The sequence below is a fragment of the Thalassophryne amazonica genome, unplaced genomic scaffold (genome assembly GCF_902500255.1).
Source record: "Thalassophryne amazonica unplaced genomic scaffold, fThaAma1.1, whole genome shotgun sequence".
Lineage (NCBI taxonomy): Eukaryota > Metazoa > Chordata > Actinopteri > Batrachoidiformes > Batrachoididae > Thalassophryne > Thalassophryne amazonica.
In genome coordinates, this window is record NW_022986264.1 from 272,095 (window position 1) to 295,153 (window position 23,059).

The 23,059-nt window shown below is 40.2% G+C and overlaps 1 protein-coding gene across 1 annotated transcript in view; it reads left to right on the top strand.

Moving 5' to 3' along the window:
- The window catches only part of LOC117505894, a 152,829-nt gene that overhangs the window by 69,806 nt on the left and 59,964 nt on the right, over nt 1-23,059 (top strand). The window contains exon 4 of the mRNA XM_034165431.1: nt 5,099-5,283. Coding sequence (XP_034021322.1) covers nt 5,099-5,283 — 185 coding nt within the window. The remainder of the gene's footprint in view (nt 1-5,098; nt 5,284-23,059) is intronic.

Below are 23,059 nucleotides of genomic sequence, written 5' to 3' on the forward strand. Positions count from 1 at the left end.
TCAAACATCATTATTAACATTCATTCATTATACACCATTCAAACTCATTATTAACATTCATTCATTATACACCATTCAAACATCATTATTAACATTCATTCATTATACACTTGCTTGCCTCTACTGGTGGTTGGCTCTCACTGTGGTATTGTATCACTTCCTGTTCCGGAGCACAGCAGTGTTTTTTTGTATCTGTTAGCTGTTTAATCTGCGCAGTTAGATTGATCTAGTTATCTAGATTACGATTTGTTTCCCAGTGTAATCTTTACGTGCCTTAACTAAAGCACTCCTTCTGCTGAATCACCTCTAAATTATTTACACATTATTCACTTTGCGTGTTTTTAGGAATCTGCTAGCTTAGCGTAGCTACTAGCTCTTAGCCGGTTTAGCATGGCGGCTTCTCCTGTCTCTCCCGCACTTTTCTGCTCTGGGTGTGAAATGTTTAGTTATTCCTCGGCCTCCTTTAGCAGTAACGGTACTTGTAATAAGTGTAGCTTATTCGTAGCTTTGGAGGCCAGGCTGGGCGAATTGGAGACTCGGCTCCGCACCGTGGAAAATTCTACAGCTAGCCAGGCCCCTGTAGTCGGTGCGGACCAAGGTAGCTTAGCCGCCGTTAGTTACCCCCTGGCAGATCCCGAGCAGCCGGGAAAGCAGGCCGACTCGGTGACTGTGAGGAGGAAGCGTAGCCCTAAACAGAAGCCCCGTGTACACCGCCAACCCGTTCACATCTCTAACCGTTTTTCCCCACTCGACGACACACCCGCCGAGGATCAAACTCTGGTTATTGGCGACTCTGTTTTGCGAAATGTGAAGTTAGCGACACCAGCAACCATAGTCAATTGTCTTCCGGGGGCCAGAGCAGGCGACATTGAAGGAAATTTGAAACTGCTGGCTGAGGCTAAGCGTAAATTTGGTAAGATTGTAATTCACGTCGGCAGTAATGACACTCGGGTCGGCAATCAGAGGTCACTAAAATTAACATTAAATCGGTGTGTAACTTTGCAAAAACAATATCGGACTCTGTAGTTTTCTCTGGGCCCCTCCCCAATCGGACCGGGAGTGACATGTTTAGCCGCATGTTCTCCTTGAATTGCTGGCTGTCTGAGTGGTGTCCAAAAAAATGAGGTGGGCTTCATTGATAATTGGCAAAGCTTCTGGGGAAAACCTGGTCTTGTTAGGAGAGACGGCATCCATCCCACTTTGGATGGAGCAGCTCTCATTTCTAGAAATCTGGCCAATTTTCTTAAATCCTCCAAACCGTGACTATCCAGGGTTGGGACCAGGAAGCAGAGTTGTAGTCTTACACACCTCTCTGCAGCTTCTCTCCCCCTGCCATCCCCTCATTACCCCATCCCCGTAGAGACGGTGCCTGCTCCCAGACAACCAATAACCAGCAAAAATCTATTTAAGCATAAAAATTCAAAAAGAAAAAATAATATAGCACCTTCAACTGCACCACAGACTAAAACAGTTAAATGTGGTCTATTAAACATTAGGTCTCTCTCTTCTAAGTCCCTGTTGGTAAATGATATAATAATTGATCAACATATTGATTTATTCTGCCTTACAGAAACCTGGTTACAGCAGGATGAATATGTTAGTTTAAATGAGTCAACACCCTCGAGTCACACTAACTGTCATGCTCGTAGCACGGGCCGGGGCGGAGGATTAGCAGCAATCTTCCATTCCAGCTTATTAATTAATCAAAAACCCAGACAGAGCTTTAATTCATTTGAAAGCTTGACTCTTAGTCTTGTCCATCCAAATTGGAAGTCCCGAATACCAGTTTTATTTGTTATTATCTATCATCCACCTGGTCGTTACTGTGAGTTTCTCTGTGAATTTTCAGACCTTTTGTCTGACTTAGTGCTTAGCTCAGATAAGATAATTATAGTGGGTGATTTTAACATCCACACAGATGCTGAGAATGACAGCCTCAACACTGCATTTAATCTATTATTAGACTCTATTGGCTTTGCTCAAAAAGTAAATGAGTCCACCCACCACTTTAATCATATCTTAGATCTTGTTCTGACTTATGGTATGGAAATAGAAGACTTAACAGTATTCCCTGAAAACTCCCTTCTGTCTGATCATTTCTTAATAACATTTACATTTACTCTGATGGACTACCCAGCAGTGGGGAATAAGTTTCATTACACTAGAAGTCTTTCAGAAAGCGCTGTAACTAGGTTTAAGGATATGATTCCTTCTTTATGTTCTCTAATGCCATATACCAACACAGTGCAGAGTAGCTACCTAAACTCTGTAAGTGAGATAGAGTATCTCGTCAATAGTTTTACATCCTCATTGAAGACAACTTTGGATGCTGTAGCTCCTCTGAAAAAGAGAGCTTTAAATCAGAAGTGCCTGACTCCGTGGTATAACTCACAAACTCGTAGCTTAAAGCAGATAACCCGTAAGTTGGAGAGGAAATGGCGTCTCACTAATTTAGAAGATCTTCACTTAGCCTGGAAAAAGAGTCTGTTGCTGTATTAAAAAGCCCTCCGTAAAGCTAGGACATCTTTCTACTCATCACTAATTGAAGAAAATAAGAATAACCCCAGGTTTCTTTTCAGCACTGTAGCCAGGCTGACAAAGAGTCAGAGCTCTATTGAGCTGAGTATTCCATTAACTTTAACTAGTAATGACTTCATGACTTTCTTTGCTAACAAAATTTTAACTATTAGAGAAAAAATTACTCATAACCATCCCAAAGACGTATCGTTATCTTTGGCTGCTTTCAGTGATGCCTGTATTTGGTTAGACTCTTTCTCTCCGATTGTTCTGTCTGAGTTATTTTCATTAGTTACTTCATCCAAACCATCAACATGTTTATTAGACCCCATTCCTACCAGGCTGCTCAAGGAAGCCCTACCATTATTTAATGCTTCGATCTTAAATATGATCAATCTGTCTTTGTTAGTTGGCTATGTACCACAGGCTTTTAAGGTGGCAGTAATTAAACCATTACTTAAAAAGCCATCACTTGACCCAGCTATCTTAGCTAATTATAGGCCAATCTCCAACCTTCATTTTCTCTCAAAAATTCTTGAAAGGGTAGTTGTAAAACAGCTAACTGATCATCTGCAGAGGAATGGTCTATTTGAAGAGTTTCAGTCAGGTTTTAGAATTCATCATAGTACAGAAACAGCATTAGTGAAGGTTACAAATGATCTTCTTATGGCCTCAGACAGTGGACTCATCTCTGTACTTGTTCTGTTAGACCTCAGTGCTGCTTTTGATACTGTTGACCATAAAATTTTATTACAGAGATTAGAGCATGCCATAGGTATTAAAGGCACTGTGTTGCGGTGGTTTGAATCATATTTATCTAATAGATTACAATTTGTTCATGTAAATGGGGAATCTTCGTCACAGACTAAAGTTAATTATGGAGTTCCACAAGGTTCTGTGCTAGGACCAATTTTATTCACTTTATACATGCTTCCCTTAGGCAGTATTATTAGACGGTAATGCTTAAATTTTCATTGTTACGCAGATGATACCCAGCTTTATCTATCCATGAAGCCAGAGGACACACACCAATTAGCTAAACTGCAGGATTGTCTTACAGACATAAAGACATGGATGACCTCTAATTTCCTGCTTTTAAACTCAGATAAAACTGAAGTTATTGTACTTGGCCCCACAAATCTTAGAAACATGGTGTCTAACCAGATCCTTACTCTGGATGGCATTACCCTGACCTCTAGTAATACTGTGAGAAATCTTGGAGTCATTTTTGATCAGGATATGTCATTCAAAGCGCATATTAAACAAATATGTAGGACTGCTTTTTTGCATTTACGCAATATCTCTAAAATTAGAAAGGTCTTGTCTCAGAGTGATGCTGAAAAACTAATTCATGCATTTATTTCCTCTAGGCTGGACTATTGTAATTCATTATTATCAGGTTGTCCTAAAAGTTCCCTAAAAAGCCTTCAGTTAATTCAAAATGCTGCAGCTAGAGTACTGACAGGGACTAGAAGGAGAGAGCATATCTCACCCATATTGGCCTCTCTTCATTGGCTTCCTGTTAATTCTAGAATAGAATTTAAAATTCGTCTTCTTACTTATAAGGTTTTGAATAATCAGGTCCCATCTTATCTTAGGGACCTCGTAGTACCATATCACCCCAATAGAGCGCTTCGCTCTCAGACTGCAGGCTTACTTGTAGTTCCTAGGGTTTGTAAGAGTAGAATGGGAGGCAGAGCCTTCAGCTTTCAGGCTCCTCTCCTGTGGAACCAGCTCCCAATTCAGATCAGGGAGACAGACACCCTCTCTACTTTTAAGATTAGGCTTAAAACTTTCCTTTTTGCTAAGGCTTATAGTTGGGGCTGGATCAGGTGACCCTGAACCATCCCTTAGTTATGCTGCTATAGACGTAGACTGCTGGGGGGTTCCCATGATGCACTGTTTCTTTCTCTTTTTGCTCTGTATGCACCACTCTGTATTTAATCATTAGTGATCGATCTCTGCTCCCCTCCACAGCATGTCTTTTTCCTGGTTCTCTCCCTCAGCAGAAGACTGCCCCTCCCTGAGCCTGGTTCTGCTGGAGGTTTCTTCCTGTTAAAAGGGAGTTTTTCCTTCCCACTGTAGCCAAGTGCTTGCTCACAGGGGGTCGTTTTGACCGTTGGGGTTTTACATAATTATTGTATGGCCTTGCCTTACAATATAAAGCGCCTTGGGGCAACTGTTTGTTGTGATTTGGCGCTATATAAAAAAAAAATTGATTGATTGATTGATTCATTATACACCATTCAAACTCATTATTAACATTCATTCATTATACACCATTCAAACATCATTATACAAACCTTACATCGTTATTTTTACCACTGTGCGTGCGCGCGTGCGTGCTAATGCCACCACGTTGAAGAGATGAAAAGCAGTGATTAATTACAAGTTGGTCAAAAGTATGAATTTCACAAACAAGTTGTATTTTGGACTGGACAGAAACGTTTAAGACAAAAAGGACGTTTGGATGTCCGACAGAATCCGAACTTCACGGAGTAAAGTGACCTGTTTATCCGGCTCGACTTTAACTGTGAAACCAGCAAACGGAAGTGATTTTAGCGATTGTGTAACTTGACAGCAGCCTGTTTGAGCGCGCCGCTGCTGGAGGAAGTCACGTGACCACCGAACACCGGCTGAATGATTCAAAAATAACCCACAGAGCAGCAGCTTCACCGGGGCTGGTGACACGGACTTTAACTGCTTTAAGTCGACCGACAGCGCAGGTACCGACCGGCGGAAGAGCAACAGTGAGCGTGAAGAAAGGTAAGATACAAACAACCGACATGAGGCTGACATCCTGTGTGGGTCAGTTACCATCCACTTAAAAAAAACATCTTTAATCTGTCTGTGTCAGTTACCATCCACTTAAAAAAAAACATCTTTAATCTGTCTGTGTCAGTTACCATCCACTTAAAAAAAAACATCTTTAATCTGTCCTGGTCAGTTACCATCCACTTAAAAAAAAACATCTTTAATCTGTCCTGGTCAGTTACCATCCACTTAAAAAAAAACATCTTTAATCTGTCCTGGTCAGTTACCATCCACTTAAAAAAAACATCTTTAATCTGTCTGGGTCAGTTACCATCCACTTAAAAAAACATCTTTAATCTGTCTGGGTCAGTTACCATCCACTTAAAAAAAACATCTTTAATCTGTCTGGGTCAGTTACCATCCACTTAAAAAAACATCTTTAATCTGTCTGGGTCAGTTACCATCCACTTAAAAAAACATCTTTAATCTGTCTGTGTCAGTTACCATCCGCTTAAAAAAAACATCTTTAATCTGTCTGGGTCAGTTACCATCCACTTAAAAAAAACATCTTTAATCTGACCTGGTCAGTTACCATCCACTTAAAAAAAACATCTTTAATCTGTGTGGGTCAGTTACCATCCACTTAAAAAAACATCTTTAATCTGTCTGTGTCAGTTACCATCCACTTAAAAAAAACCATCTTTAATCTGACCTGGTCAGTTACCATCCACTTAAAAAAAACATCTTTAATCTGTCTGGGTCAGTTACCATCCACTTAAAAAAACATCTTTAATCTGTCTGGGTCAGTTACCATCCACTTAAAAAAACATCTTTAATCTGTCTGGGTCAGTTACCATCCACTTAAAAAAAACATCTTTAATCTGTCTGGGTCAGTTACCATCCACTTAAAAAAACATCTTTAATCTGTCTGGGTCAGTTACCATCCGCTTAAAAAAAACATCTTTAATCTGTCTGGGTCAGTTACCATCCACTTAAAAAAACATCTTTAATCTGTCTGTGTCAGTTACCATCCACTTAAAAAAAACACCTTTAATCTGTCTGGGTCAGTTACCATCCGCTTAAAAAAAACATCTTTAATCTGTCTGGGTCAGTTACCATCCGCTTAAAAAAAACATCTTTAATCTGTCTGTGTCAGTTACCATCCACTTAAAAAAAACACCTTTAATCTGTCTGGGTCAGTTACCATCCACTTAAAAAAACATCTTTAATCTGTCTGGGTCAGTTACCATCCACTTAAAAAAACATCTTTAATCTGTCTGGGTCAGTTACCATCCACTTAAAAAAACATCTTTAATCTGTCTGGGTCAGTTACCATCCACTTAAAAAAACATCTTTAATCTGTCTGTGTCAGTTACCATCCGCTTAAAAAAAACATCTTTAATCTGTCTGGGTCAGTTACCATCCACTTAAAAAAACATCTTTAATCTGTCTGGGTCAGTTACCATCCACTTAAAAAAACATCTTTAATCTGTCTGGGTCAGTTACCATCCACTTAAAAAAACATCTTTAATCTGTCTGTGTCAGTTACCATCCGCTTAAAAAAAACATCTTTAATCTGTCTGGGTCAGTTACCATCCACTTAAAAAAAACATCTTTAATCTGTCTGTGTCAGTTACCATCCACTTAAAAAAAACATCTTTAATCTGTCTGTGTCAGTTACCATCCGCTTAAAAAAAACATCTTTAATCTGTCTGTGTCAGTTACCATCCGCTTAAAAAAAACATCTTTAATCTGTCTGTGTCAGTTACCATCCACTTAAAAAAAACATCTTTAATCTGTCTGTGTCAGTTACCATCCACTTAAAAAACATCTTTAATCTGTCTGGGTCAGTTACCATCCACTTAAAAAAACACTTTTAATCTGTCTAGGTCAGTTACCATCCACTTAAAAAAAACACTTTTAATCTGTCTGGGTCAATTACCATCCACTTAAAAAAACACCTTTAATCTGCCTGGGTCAGTTACCATCCACTTAAAAAAAACACTTTTAATCTGTCTGGGTCAGTTACCATCCACTTAAAAAAACACCTTTAATCTGCCTGGGTCAGTTACCATCCACTTAAAAAAAACACTTTTAATCTGTCTGGGTCAGTTACCATCCACTTAAAAAAACACTTTTAATCTGTCTAGGTCAGTTACCATCCACTTAAAAAAAACACTTTTAATCTGTCTGGGTCAATTACCATCCACTTAAAAAAACACCTTTAATCTGCCTGGGTCAGTTACCATCCACTTAAAAAAAACACTTTTAATCTGTCTGGGTCAGTTACCATCCACTTAAAAAAACACCTTTAATCTGCCTGGGTCAGTTACCATCCACTTAAAAAAAACACTTTTAATCTGTCTGGGTCAGTTACCATCCACTTAAAAAAACACTTTTAATCTGTCTGGGTCAGTTACCATCCACTTAAAAAAAACACTTTTAATCTGTCTGGGTCAGTTACCATCCACTTAAAAAAACACTTTTAATCTGTCTGGGTCAATTACCATCCACTTAAAAAAAACACCTTTAATCTGTCTGGGTCAGTTACCATCCATTTAAAAAAAACACCTTTAATCTGTCTGGGTCAGTTACCATCCATTTAAAAAAAACATCTTTAATCTGTCTGGGTCAGTTACCATCCACTTAAAAAAAAACACCTTTAATCTGTCTGGGTCAGTTACCATCCACTTAAAAAAACACCTTTAATCTGTCTGGGTCAGTTACCATCCACTTAAAAAAAACACTTTTAATCTGTCTGGGTCAATTACCATCCACTTAAAAAAACACCTTTAATCTGTCTGGGTCAGTTACCATCCACTTAAAAAAAAACACTTTTAATCTGTCTGGGTCAGTTACCATCCACTTAAAAAAACACCTTTAATCTGTCTGGGTCAGTTACCATCCATTTAAAAAAAACACCTTTAATCTGTCTGGGTCAGTTACCATCCACTTAAAAAAAACACTTTTAATCTGTCTGGGTCAGTTACCATCCACTTAAAAAAAACTCTTTTAATCTGTCTGGGTCAGTTACCATCCACTTAAAAAAACACTTTTAATCTGCCTGGGTCAGTTACCATCCACTTAAAAAAAACACTTTTAATCTGTCTGGGTCAGTTACCATCCACTTAAAAAAACACTTTTAATCTGTCTGGGTCAGTTACCATCCACTTAAAAAAACACTTTTAATCTGTCTGGGTCAGTTACCATCCACTTAAAAAAAAACACTTTTAATCTGTCTGGGTCAATTACCATCCACTTAAAAAAAACACCTTTAATCTGTCTGGGTCAGTTACCATCCATTTAAAAAAAACACCTTTAATCTGTCTGGGTCAGTTACCATCCATTTAAAAAAAAACATCTTTAATCTGTCTGGGTCAGTTACCATCCACTTAAAAAAACACCTTTAATCTGTCTGGGTTAGTTACCATCCACTTAAAAAAAACACCTTTAATCTGTCTGGGTCAGTTACCATCCACTTAAAAAAACACCTTTAATCTGTCTGGGTCAGTTACCATCCACTTAAAAAAAACACTTTTAATCTGTCTGGGTCAGTTACCATCCACTTAAAAAAACACCTTTAATCTGTCTGGGTCAGTTACCATCCACTTAAAAAAACACTTTTAATCTGTCTGGGTCAGTTACCATCCACTTAAAAAAAAACATCTTTAATCTGTCTGTGTCAGTTACCATCCACTTAAAAAAACACTTTTAATCTGTCTGGGTCAGTTACCATCCACTTAAAAAAACACTTTTAATCTGTCTGGGTCAGTTACCATCCACTTAAAAAAAAAACATCTTTAATCTGTCTGGGTCAGTTACCATCCACTTAAAAAAACACCTTTAATCTGTCTGGGTCAGTTACCATCCACTTAAAAAAACACCTTTAATCTGTCTGGGTCAGTTACCATCCACTTAAAAAAAACACTTTTAATCTGTCTGGGTCAGTTACCATCCACTTAAAAAAAACACCTTTAATCTGTCTGGGTCAGTTACCATCCACTTAAAAAAACACTTTTAATCTGTCTGGGTCAGTTACCATCCACTTAAAAAAAAACATCTTTAATCTGTCTGTGTCAGTTACCATCCACTTAAAAAAACACTTTTAATCTGTCTGGGTCAGTTACCATCCACTTAAAAAAACACTTTTAATCTGTCTGGGTCAGTTACCATCCACTTAAAAAAAAAAATCTTTAATCTGTCTGGGTCAGTTACCATCCACTTAAAAAAAACACCTTTAATCTGTCTGGGTCAGTTACCATCCACTTAAAAAAACACTTTTAATCTGTCTGGGTCAGTTACCATCCACTTAAAAAAAACACCTTTAATCTGTCTGGGTCAGTTACCATCCACTTAAAAAAAACACCTTTAATCTGTCTGGGTCAGTTACCATCCACTTAAAAAAAAACACTTTTAATCTGTCTGGGTCAGTTACCATCCACTTAAAAAAAACATCTTTAATCTGTCTGTGTCAGTTACCATCCACTTAAAAAAAACACCTTTAATCTGTCTGGGTCAGTTACCATCCACTTAAAAAAACACTTTTAATCTGTCTGGGTCAGTTACCATCCACTTAAAAAAACACCTTTAATCTGTCTGTGTCAGTTACCATCCACTTAAAAAAAACACCTTTAATCTGTCTGGGTCAGTTACCATCCACTTAAAAAAAACACCTTTAATCTGTCTGGGTCAGTTACCATCCACTTAAAAAAAACACTTTTAATCTGTCTGGGTCAGTTACCATCCACTTAAAAAAACACTTTTAATCTGTCTGGGTCAGTTACCATCCACTTAAAAAAAAACACCTTTAATCTGTCTGGGTCAGTTACCATCCATTTAAAAAAAACACCTTTAATCTGTCTGGGTCAGTTACCATCCATTTAAAAAAAACATCTTTAATCTGTCTGGGTCAGTTACCATCCATTTAAAAAAACATCTTTAATCTGTCTGGGTCAGTTACCATCCACTTAAAAAAAACACCTTTAATCTGTCTGGGTCAGTTACCATCCATTTAAAAAAAACACCTTTAATCTGTCTGGGTCAGTTACCATCCATTTAAAAAAAACATCTTTAATCTGTCTGGGTCAGTTACCATCCATTTAAAAAAAACATCTTTAATCTGTCTGGGTCAGTTACCATCCACTTAAAAAAAACACTTTTAATCTGTCTGGGTCAGTTACCATCCACTTAAAAAAACACCTTTAATCTGTCTGGGTCAGTTACCATCCACTTAAAAAAAACACCTTTAATCTGTCTGGGTCAGTTACCATCCACTTAAAAAAAACACCTTTAATCTGTCTGGGTCAGTTACCATCCACTTAAAAAAAACACTTTTAATCTGTCTGGGTCAGTTACCATCCACTTAAAAAAACACCATAGGTATTACTATGTACCTCTGGAGGTATTATTCCACAGGCATTATTCCAGAGGTATTAAAACTAAACTATTATTATTATTATTTTACTATTATTATTTTTTTCTGACACTCGAAGCATTCAGAGCTCTTCCAGAACTGGCAGTTAGATTCAGGAGTAAACTGGGTAAAAGTGTGTGTGTGTGTGTGGGGGGGGGGGGGATTATTATTGTTATTGTTATTATATATTTTTGCAAGTTGTGAATTGACCATCATTTCTGGACATGCTTGCTCTTAACCTTTCTCAGCTGCTGAGCAAATTCTTTAGTCTTACATGGGTCCAGATTATACATTTAATACGGGTTTGGGTGTAATTTTTGTAAAATATCTTAAATATTTGGAGATCTGAACAATACTTCAGCTCTTACTTCACCACTCTCCTTGATTGTGGTTGGACCTTATTCTTTGCTGGAGTTGGCCGCAGTGTGAGGTGCCGGGTGGGTATGGGGATACTCATGAGTCACCGGCTGAGTGCCGCTACGTTGGAGTTTACCCTGTTAGATGAGTAGAGAAGCTTGAATCTTCGACTGGACTGGGTTGCTTGACGCAAGGACGTTTCGCTTCAAATCGCAGAAGCTCCCTCAGCTAAAATTCTAGCTCTGGTGGTCTGACTTCTGTCTTGACTCTTGTAAAGAAGAATAATCAAGAAGTCACAAAAGCTGGAGTTTTAAACCTAACCAGACCCCTCCTACCGAGAGGCAGACTGCTATAGGCTAGTGACTAAACAATAGCTGTGATTAGCACCTATTGTGCTCTAGTTAGCACCCTCCTAATGACAGGGCAGCTGTCCCTCCTAATGATGGGACGGACCCTCTCCTAATGGCTCCCTTGACGACTCTGCTGATGACGTGAATGACTCATTACCATGAACAAAAGACTGAAACTGCTTTGACCTGAGTACCCCATTGTAAACAGGGGATAAAGCATGTCTCAGATCCCCTCCCCGGTTAAGGCTGGGTTTCAAACATTTCACAAAGAATGCCTTCTTGACCCCTCTCTCAAACCATTTCTTCTCTCTGGCTAATATTTTAACTTCCTTGTCCTCAAACGTGTGGTTAGTGTCCTTAAGGTGGAGATGAACTGCAGACTGTGGTCCACTGGCGCCCTCTCTGCGGTGCTGATATAGCCTTTTGTGTAAAGGTTGCTTAGTCATTTTGTGTAAAGGTTGCTTTTGTGACTTCTTGATTATTCTTCTCTACAAGAGTCAAGACAGAAGTCAGACCACCAGAGCTAGAATTTTAGCTGAGGAAGCTTCTGCGATTTTAAGGGAAACATCCTCGCGTGAAGCAACCCAGTCCAGTCGAAGATTCAAGCTTCTCTACTATGGAAACCACCTGGACAACTGAGAGCCTACACAGTCACCTCCCTGTGCCTTCAGGTGTCGGGGGGGGGGGGGGGGGGTGACGACTCTGACTGTTGTTTCTGCGTATGCATGAAACAGCAGTTTGGCCTTTTATTGTGGGCAGTCTAAGGCACACCTGTGCACTAATCATGGTGTCTAATCAGCATCCTGATATGGCACACCTGTGAGGTGGGATGGATTATCTCAGCAAAGGAGAAGTGCTCATTATCACAGATTTCGACTGGTTTTTGAACAATATTTGAGGGAAATGGTGATATTGTGTATGTGGAAAAAGTTTTAGATCTTTGAGTTCATCTCATACAAAATAGGAGCAAAACCAAAAGTGTTGCATTTATATTTTTGTTGAGTATATTTTTGCGTGATGCACTGCACATTTCTACGGTCATTTCACTTTTGATACATCCAAACGTTGGCGTGGCAATGAGCGTATGCCAAGTTTTTGTGCGTACCCAGCCTTTGTCCATGAGGCCCCTGCTCATTTTGATCCAGAGTCATTCCAGCAGAAGTCAGTGATCCTCCAAAAAAGACCTGGTGCCAAAGGATGCACCAAGATCTTAAATACCTGGAACTTCATTGTCTTGCAAAGATATCAGCATCACCAAACACCTCTGTCCACTGCCTTCACAGTCTTCTCTCAATCTCAGACACCAAGAACATTAATCATCTCTGCCCCTACCTTACACCCCACACTGCTGCCATCCTTGTCTATGGCCTCGTTACGTCCGGTTTGGATTATTGTAATTCTCTCCTCTTTGGTCTCCCTCACAAATCCCTCCAGAAACTTCAGCTTGTCCAGAATTCAGCTGCCCATATCATAACTCGAACCCCTTGATCCAGCACATCACTCCTGTACTTCAACAGCTCCACTGGCTTCCGGTTCAGTTTCGTATTCAATTCAAAATTCTCCTGTAAACATTAAAGACCATTCACAGTCTCACTTCTCCCTGTCCCCTCTCCCTCCTGCTCACTCGGGTCCTCTTCCTCTGTTCACCTGTCTGTTCCCTCTGCCCATCTCACTACCAGCTTTCAGCCGCTCTGCTCCCTGTCTCTGGAATTCATTATCATCCCAAATCAGAAACATTGATTCATTTCCCCTTTTCAAATCACAACTCAAAACACATCTGTGTATGACTGCTTATTCCTCCTGATGCACATTGACCTGTCTGTTTAATTGATTTTATTATTGTTTCTTTTATTGGATTTTAAGTATTACGGTACAGTGTCCTTGAGTGTCAAGAAAGGCACCTTTAAATGAAATGTATCATTATTATTTTTAACCCAGAGAGTCAGAGGTTGCTGAGCAGCAAGTAGCTTGAAGTGACTCCTATTAAGAATAAGAGAGCAGTGTGGCACCCCGATAGTTCGAATCACTCAAACCCTTTCATTTGTCAGATTCTTCTTCCAGTCTGTAGGGATATTACCCGTCCCCCAGATTGAAACAAAAATAGTCAGCAATGCCACGAGACAAACATTTCCACCCACCTGGAAGAGCTCACCTCTGATGTCACAGTTGCCACAGCTGTTTCACGGCCATTGTGATCTCATCAATAGTTGCTGGTTTGCAGTTAACTGGAGAATTGGCCACAAGAGCCCTGACACTAGAGATGTCTAACATCCATAAGGATCCAGTCAAAGCTTTTCTTAGTGAACTGTTCACTGGTCACATTGGCTGATGATGTTTTTCCCCCTGTTGATCATCTAATCAATTTATGGTATTTACATTAATGTACAAATTTTTGCTCAGCCTGGACAACTGGGCATCTTCCTGTAGTCACACACCACACATGGAGCAATCTAGCAGAGGATATATAAAGAGCAGTTTCTGGACCCAGACGAGCAGGAAATGGATCAGAATATAATTCAGCTTCAAGTCAGGTTGGCGTTTGTGGGTGGAGGGAGGAGGGAGCATCGTGTTTTCAGCGTGGTTCTGTCTTTCTCCATATTCACATACTCTACATCATTTCCACCTGTTGTAGATAGTTGGTAGATCAAAATCATTTTAGGGCCCTGTCCCACTGGCGTTGAGGAGGATTTGCGTATTTGCGCACAAAATTGGCCCATATTCGCCAAACATCCGCAATATCCATGTAACATGCCTGTATGAGTTGGCTGTCATCCGAACACGTCCGTGATCATCCGCAGAGGCACGCATGTCCGCAGCCAGGATTTTTGAGCTGTTCAAAAATCTGAATGCGGATGACATCCGCCTTACATACTCCATATATACTCAATTCATACACAATACATACTCACTCTGTGCAGTGTATATCTGCAGTTAACCGCTTATATCCGCAACTGACAGGGATTTGCGGCTTGACAGCGGACCGGGACAGTGTGTAAAACAGATATATATTGTGCCCATCATGTCCACATCACAAACTAAAATATGTTGTAGCGAATGCATACAGATTGGCCACGAATAAAGCGTTTTATTACATCTGCTTTGCGGACAATCTGTGAATGCATAACAAACACGTCACGTAAACCCAAAGTACTATATGTGGCAGAAAGCGACATACCTGCCAGTCAGTGCCGGTCCGGCTGTGTAAATCCACAAAGACGTAGCTGCTGCAATCCAGGACTGTTTATTTAACACCAACAAAAGGACGAGTTGCTGTTCAGCCACAACTCACGCTGAAGTCTGTTTTCTGTGACACTCTCAAAAAAAAAAACAAAACACCGTCTCACACCCAGAGCGGCTTCCCCCTCCCGCTTCCCAAAGTCATGAACAGTTAACCCTCGCATGACAAAATGAACATTAACTCTGTGATCAACTTGTCCAAGTCCAGCAAATGCTCCAGAGGCTGTATTGTTGGTGTGAATAGTGATGCCGAAAGGCCCGAGTGCGCTTATTTTATGACCCGAATGCAGATGCCGTGCACGCGCAACACGTGCGCGATGCATTCGTAATACACCCGTAATACTGTCGTGATAATCTCAATGTGTCGGATCAGTTTCCTCACTACATGCATTATATAACCGTGATTGTTCATCATGTATTCGCTATATATTATTAATATATCCGTAATTCATACTGGGACATTTGTCATTTTTGGCCATTTTTGTTGCGGACAACAACGAACACCCGCAATTTGTATACTCAATTCATGCGCAATTAATCCTCTCCCAAGTGGGACAGGGCCCTAAAGTCTGGGTCCCACCGAATAATGAAGGATGAATAATAATAATAATAAAATAAGTCTAATGGTTAGACTCTTTCTCTCCGATTGTTCTGTCTGAGTTATTTTCATTAGTTACTTCCTCCAAACCATCAACATGTCTATTAGACCCCATTCCTACCAGGCTGCTCAAGGAAGCCCTACCATTAATTAATGCTTCGATCTTAAATATGATCAATCTATCTTTATTAGTTGGCTATGTACCACAGGCTTTTAAGGTGTCAGTAATTAAACCATTACTTAAAAAGCCATCACTTGACCCAGCTATCTTAGCTAATTATAGGCCAATCTCCAACCTTCCTTTTCTCTCAAAAATTCTTGAAAGGGTAGTTGTAAAACAGCTAACTGATCATCTGCAGAGGAATGGTCTATTTGAAGAGTTTCAGTCAGGGTTTAGAATTCATCATAGTACAGAAACAGCATTAGTGAAGGTTACAAATGATCTTCTTATGGCCTCAGACAGTGGACTCATCTCTGTACTTGTTCTGTTAGACCTCAGTGCTGCTTTTGATACTGTTGACCATAAAATTTTATTACAGAGATTAGAGCATGTCATAGGTATTAAAGGCACTGCGCTGCAGTGGTTTGAATCATATTTATCTAATAGATTACAATTTGTTCATGTAAATGGGGAATCTTCTTCACAGACTAAGGTTAATTATGGAGTTCCACAAGGTTCTGTGCTAGGACCAATTTTATTCACTTTATACATGCTTCCCTTAGGCAGTATTATTAGATGACATTGCTTAAATTTTCATTGTTACGCAGATGATACCCAGCTTTATCTATCCATGAAGCCAGAGGACACACACCAATTAGCTAAACTGCAGGATTGTCTTACAGACATAAAGACATGGATGACCTCTAATTTCCTGCTTTTAAACTCAGATAAAACTGAAGTTATTGTACTTGGCCCCACAAATCTTAGAAACATGGTGTCTAACCAGATCCTTACTCTGGATGGCATTACCCTGACCTCTAGTAATACTGTGAGAAATCTTGGAGTCATTTTTGATCAGGATATGTCATTCAATGCGCATATTAAACAAATATGTAGGACTGCTTTTTTGCATTTGCGCAATATCTCTAAAATTAGAAAGGTCTTGTCTCAGAGTGATGCTGAAAAACTAATTTATACATTTATTTCCTCTAGGCTGGACTATTGTAATTCATTATGGCCTTGCCTTACAATAGAAAGCACCTTGGGGCAACTGTTTGTTGTGATTTGGTGCTATATAAATAAAATTGATTTGATTTGATTTGAAATACTAATATCATCTGACTGTCTCATTCCATGGACTGGCCAAGACTAGAACTGTAATTCCTAAATATTTGGACAAACATGAGTTAATGCAGTATATTGCCAGAACATAAAGTGTCCAGTTTATCTAAAATGTCCAGTGGTCTAGCGGGGCGTCTCCCAGAAGAACTGCCGTTAATTACCGTAGACAGTGTTCCGTTTGATTTACGTCGATAGCTAGTACTGATCAGAACTGGAAATGCGTTTTTGTTTTTCTGCAATAGTTTGTTTACATTGAGTTACAGTGTAACATTAATGAATATTTCCTACTCTCATGTCTCGGTAAAAATATCCAACCCCGTATCTGCACCATGAAAATTGAATTGAATGATTGACAAGACGGCAAATTGCAGCTCAAAAGCCCAGAGAAGCAGATTGTGTGGGTACGTTAGTGAGTCAGTGCTGATGCACCAAAGCAGGAGAATTCTCAAAGCAACACCGAAAACCGCAGGACCCCAGTCTGCCCACAAGATGCACCATCACCTTGCAAGTGAGTTCGTCAGTTCTCCTCTTCCTCTAGACACCCCACTGATTGAGGTTTGGCGTGGGTGGAACACTGCATACTTCACTATCGTGCTGGACAGCCCGCACCGCTGAAAGTTGAAAGTTATTGGGGCCAGAAAAATACCCACTTTTGCCCTGTGGGACCCAGCTCAGCCAAATTTGGTAGGTTGGGTGTTGCCAGGTAAATACCTGAATTATGTTGTGAATTGGCCGGAACCATGAAAGTTATCAGACTCAGAAACATACACCTCCTCCTAAAAGGGAGGAGTATCATGAGTATCATGATACTCACAGTATCATGAGGGTTGGTCTCTGCCAATTGCGCCAAACATTTCCACTGTCTACATTTTTACAAATCACAGATTTAGTTTATAAGAAATTGTTTAGTCTTCACTAGTAACCTTATGTTATTTATTTATTTTTAGAATACTGGATCAGTCTAATCACAGGGTTCTCCAGGGGGAAAGTTAATTGCCATTGGCACATCTGTGAAAGGTAATCCCACAGCTCAGCAGCATTTGTCCAAGAGGTGGCATGTAAAGCGAGAATAACACAGGACCTAAAACAGAACCCTGAGGTACTCCATATTTCACATGACACCTAATTTAACATTATCTTAGATGTGTGTGAATGCTGAAGCAGCATGGCATGAGTGTTTTGGATTTGGATGACGTGTACTTTTAAGTGGATGTTTCTGGTGGACCTGTTTGATGTTTGTCCAACTGTATTTGATTGCAGTTGCAGTCTGAGGTCTAAAACGGTGACTTAGTTCAGCAGACATGGTCTTGTTCTGAAGCAGTGGCGGTTTCTGTAGTAGCTGTAATTTTGAAGCCAAACAGAGAAGCTTGTTCGAAAACTGGGAGGTGTCTTCCATGTCTGTGTGTGGAGCCACTTATGGACGGTGCTGACTGAGTGTTAATCTGGTGAAGCTGAGGCTTTATTATCGTCACTGACACACTTCTTGTCTTAGTTCCTGTAAATTGTGATTATGTTTGTTCACTGTGCACAGAGGCAGTCAGGACGCGACTCAATGTGGAAGAGGTAGATCGGGGGATCGGCGTTGGACGGCCAGTATGTAGAACTGGGTTTGATTCTTGGTCATCCTGTCTGTGTCCTTGGACAGGATTATTCATCTGCCTTGTCCCAGTCAACCCAGGTCTAAATATCTATGTCCTGGCCTTGGACGTGTGTGTGTGTGTGTGTTCTAGTCAGTCATATGTTTTGAAAGTGATTACAGCCTGCTGACGTTGCACCTGTTCTTAAAATAAGAAACCGTCACCTGAAGCAGACTGAGGACAACACAGAACACGATTATAAATCCAGTTGCAATCAATTATGGTTTTGATTGGGCTGATACGATCAGTTGAATCAGGACATCTCCAATGGGTACTTTAGGGATGTTTTGATATTTGACACCTGATTATCCTTTTTAGCGTAATAAATAAATAAATGAAATTAGATATCCAGTCGGGTCCTGAAAGTTGGACGTAGTCTGTGGTTAAAAGTATTGTTGAACATTATGAGCAGTTGAGAAAGTTTTAAACTTGTTAAAAAATTTGTGCCGTCGGGACACACTGTGTTCCACAGACTATGAATGAGCTGATGGGGTTTGTGCAGGTGGGGGAAATATGTCTTGGGCTCTGTGTTTTTCATTTTGTTAGTGCCTCTTCTGTTGAAATACGAGTACGTTGCAGGCCAAGAAGGTGAGCGCGTAAGGAACTGGTCTGCCTATAGTTAGACCAGGGTTCAAATCTCACTCATGCTACCTGACTGTGTCTTATTCTGGATGGTCTCAGTGCACCCAGCTTCAAATGTGTGCCGGTGTCGCAGACCACCCCCCCCCCCCCCCAAAAAAAAAAAAAATTGGTCCGTCCTGCCTTCACTTCATGTGTCATTTCGGATCACATCAGCTCGTCTGAGTCAATCAATCAATCAATCAATTTTATTTATATAGCGCCAAATCACAACAAACAGTTGCCCCAAGGCGCTTTATATTGTAAGGCAAGGCCATACAATAATTACGTAAAAACCCCAACGGTCAAAACGACCTCCTGTGAGCAAGCACTTGGCGACAGTGGGAAGGAAAAACTCCCTTTTAACAGGAAGAAACCTCCAGCAGAACCAGGCTCAGGGAGGGGCAGTCTTCTGCTGGGACTGGTTGGGGCTGAGGGAGAGAACCAGGAAAAAGACATGCTGTGGAGGGGAGCAGAGATCGATCACTAATGATTAAATGCAGAGTGGTGCATACAGAGCAAAAAGAGAAAGAAACACTCAGTGCATCATGGGAACCCCCCAGCAGTCTAAGTCTATAGCAGCATAACTAAGGGATGGTTCAGGGTCACCTGATCCAGCCCTAACTATAAGCTTTAGCAAAAAGGAAAGTTTTAAGCCTAATCTTAAAAGTAGAGAGGGTGTCTGTCTCCCTGATCTGAATTGGGAGCTGGTTCCACAGGAGAGGAGCCTGAAAGCTGAAGGCTCTGCCTCCCATTCTACTCTTACAAACCCTAGGAACTACAAATAAGCCTGCAGTCTGAGAGCGAAGTGCTCTATTGGGGTGATATGGTACTATGAGGTCCCTAAGATAAGATGGGACCTGATTATTCAAAACCTTATAAGTAAGAAGTATTTTAAATTCTATTCTAGAATTAACAGGAAGCCAATGAAGAGAGGCCAATATGGGTGAGATATGCTCTCTCCTTCTAGTCCCCGTCAGTACTCTAGCTGCAGCATTTTGAATTAACTGAAGGCTTTTCAGCGAACCTTTAGGACAACCTGATAATAATGAATTACAATAGTCCAGCCTAGAGGAAATAAATGCATGAATTAGTTTTTCAGCATCACTCTGAGACAAGACCTTTCTAACTTTAGAGATATTGCGCAAATGCAAAAAAGCAGTCCTACATATTTGTTTAATATGCGCTTTGAATGACATATCCTGATCAAAAATGACTCCAAGATTTCTCACAGTATTACTAGAGGTCAGGGTAATGCCATCCAGAGTAAGGATCTGGTTAGACACCATGTTTCTAAGATTTGTGGGGCCAAGTACAATAACTTCAGTTTTATCTGAGTTTAAAAGCAGGAAATTAGAGGTCATCCATGTCTTTATGTCTGTAAGACAATCCTGCAGTTTAGCTAATTGGTGTGTGTCCTCTGGCTTCATGGATAGATAAAGCTGGGTATCATCTGCGTAACAATGAAAATTTAAGCAATGCCGTCTAATAATACTGCCTAAGGGAAACATGTATAAAGTGAATAAAATTGGTCCTAGCACAGAACCTTGTGGAACTCCATAATTAACCATAGTCTGTGAAGAAGATTCCCCATTTACATGAACAAATTGTAATCTATTAGATAAATATGATTCAAACCACCGCAGCGCAGTGCCTTTAATACCTATGGCATGCTCTAATCTCTGTAATAAAATTTTATGGTCAACAGTATCAAAAGGAGCACTGAGGTCTAACAGAACAAGCACAGAGATGAGTCCACTGTCTGAGGCCATAAGAAGATCATTTGTAACCTTCACTAATGCTGTTTCTGTACTATGATGAATTCTAAAACCTGACTGAAACTCTTCAAATAGACCATTCCTCTGCAGATGATCAGATGACCCTTTCAAGAATTTTTGAGAGAAAAGGAAGGTTGGAGATTGGCCTATAATTAGCTAAGATAGCTGGGTCAAGTGATGGCTTTTTAAGTAATGGTTTAATTACTGCCACCTTAAAAGCCTGTGGTACATAGCCAACTAATAAAGATAGATTGATCATATTTAAGATCGAAGCATTAAATAATGGTAGGGCTTCCTTGAGCAGCCTGGTAGGATGGGGTCTAATAGACATGTTGATGGTTTGGATGAAGTAACTAATGAAAATAACTCAGACAGAACAATCTGAGAGAAAGAGTCTAACCAAATACCGGCATCACTGAAAGCAGCCAAAGATAACGATACGTCGTTGGGATGGTTATGAGTAATTTTTTCTCTAATAGTTAAAATTTTATTAGCAAAGAAAGTCATGAAGTCATTACTAGTTAAAGTTAAAGGAATACTCAGCTCAATAGAGCTCTGACTCTTTGTCAGCCTGGCTACAGTGCTGAAAAGAAACCTGGGGTTGTTCTTATTTTCTTCAATTAGTGATGAGTAGTAAGATGTCCTAGCTTTACGGAGGGCTTTTTTATAGAGCAACAGACTCTTTTTCCAGGCTAAGTGAAAATCTTCTAAATTAGTGAGACGCCATTTCCTCTCCAGCTTACGGGTTATCTGCTTTAAGCTGCGAGTTTGTGAGTTATACCACGGAGTCAGGCACTTCTGATTTAAAGCTCTCTTTTTCAGAGGAGCTACAGCATCCAAAGTTGTCTTCAATGAGGATGTAAAACTATTGACAAGATACTCTATCTCACTTACAGAGTTTAGGTAGCTACTCTGCACTGTGTTGGTATATGGCATTAGAGAACATAAAGAAGGAATCATATCCTTAAACCTAGTTACAGCGCTTTCTGAAAGACTTCTAGTGTAATGAAACTTATTCCCCACTGCGTGGTAGTCCATCAGAGTAAATGTAAATGTTATTAAGAAATGATCAGACAGAAGGGAGTTTTCAGGGAATACTGTTAAGTCTTCTATTTCCATACCATAAGTCAGAACAAGATCTAAGATATGATTAAAGTGGTGGGTGGACTCATTTACATTTTGAGCAAAGCCAATTGAGTCTAATAATAGATTAAATGCAGTGTTGAGGCTGTCATTCTCAGCATCTGTGTGGATGTTAAAATCGCCCACTATAATTATCTTATCTGAGCTAAGCACTAAGTCAGACAAAAGTTCTGAAAATTCACAGAGAAACTCACAGTAACGACCAGGTGGACGATAGATAATAACAAATAAAACTGGTTTTTGGGACTTCCAATTTGGATGGACAAGATTAAGAGTCAAGCTTTCAAACGAATTAAAGCTCTGTCTGGGTTTTTGATTAATTAATAAGCTGGAATGGAAGATTGCTGCTAATCCTCCGCCTCGGCCCGTGCTACGAGCATTCTGACAGTTAGTGTGACTCGGGGGGTGTTGACTCATTTAAAGTAACATATTCATCCTGCTGTAACCAGGTTTCTGTAAGGCAGAATAAATCAATATGTTGATCAGTTATTATATCATTTACCAACAGGGACTTAGAAGAGAGAGACCTAATGTTTAATAGACCACATTTAACTGTTTTAGTCTGTGGTGCAGTTGAAGGTGCTATATTATTTTTTCTTTTTGAATTTTTATGCTTAAATAGATTTTTGCTGGTTATTGGTGGTCTGGGAGCAGGCACCGTCTCTACGGGGATGGGGTATTGGGGGGATGGCAGGGGGAGAGAAGCTGCAGAGAGGTGTGTAAGACTACAACTCTGCTTCCTGGTCCCAACCCTGGATAGTCACGGTTTGGAGGATTTAATAAAATTGGCCAGATTTCTAGAAATGAGAGCTGCTCCATCCAAAGTGGGATGGATGCCGTCTCTCCTAACAAGACCAGGTTTTCCCCAGAAGCTTTGCCAATTATCTATGAAGCCCACCTCATTTTTGGACACCACTCAGACAGCCAGCAATTCAGGGAGAACATGCGGCTAAACATGTCACTCCCGGTCCGATTGGGGAGGGGCCCAGAGAAAACTACAGAGTCCGACATTGTTTTTGCAAAGTTACACACCGATTCAATGTTAATTTTAGTGACCTCCGATTGGCGTAACCGGGTGTCATTACTGCCGACGTGAATTACAATCTTACCAAATTTACGCTTAGCCTTAGCCAGCAGTTTCAAATGTCCTTCAGTGTCGCCTGCTCTGGCCCCCGGAAGACAATTGACTATGGTTGCTGGTGTCGCTAACTTCACATTTCTCAAAACAGAGTCGCCAATAACCAGAGTTTGTTCCTCGGTGGGTGTGTCGTCGAGTGGGGAAAAATGGTTAGAGATGTGAACGGGTTGGCGGTGTACACGGGGCTTCTGTTTAGGGCTACGCTTCCTCCTCACAGTCACCCAGTCAGCCTACTTT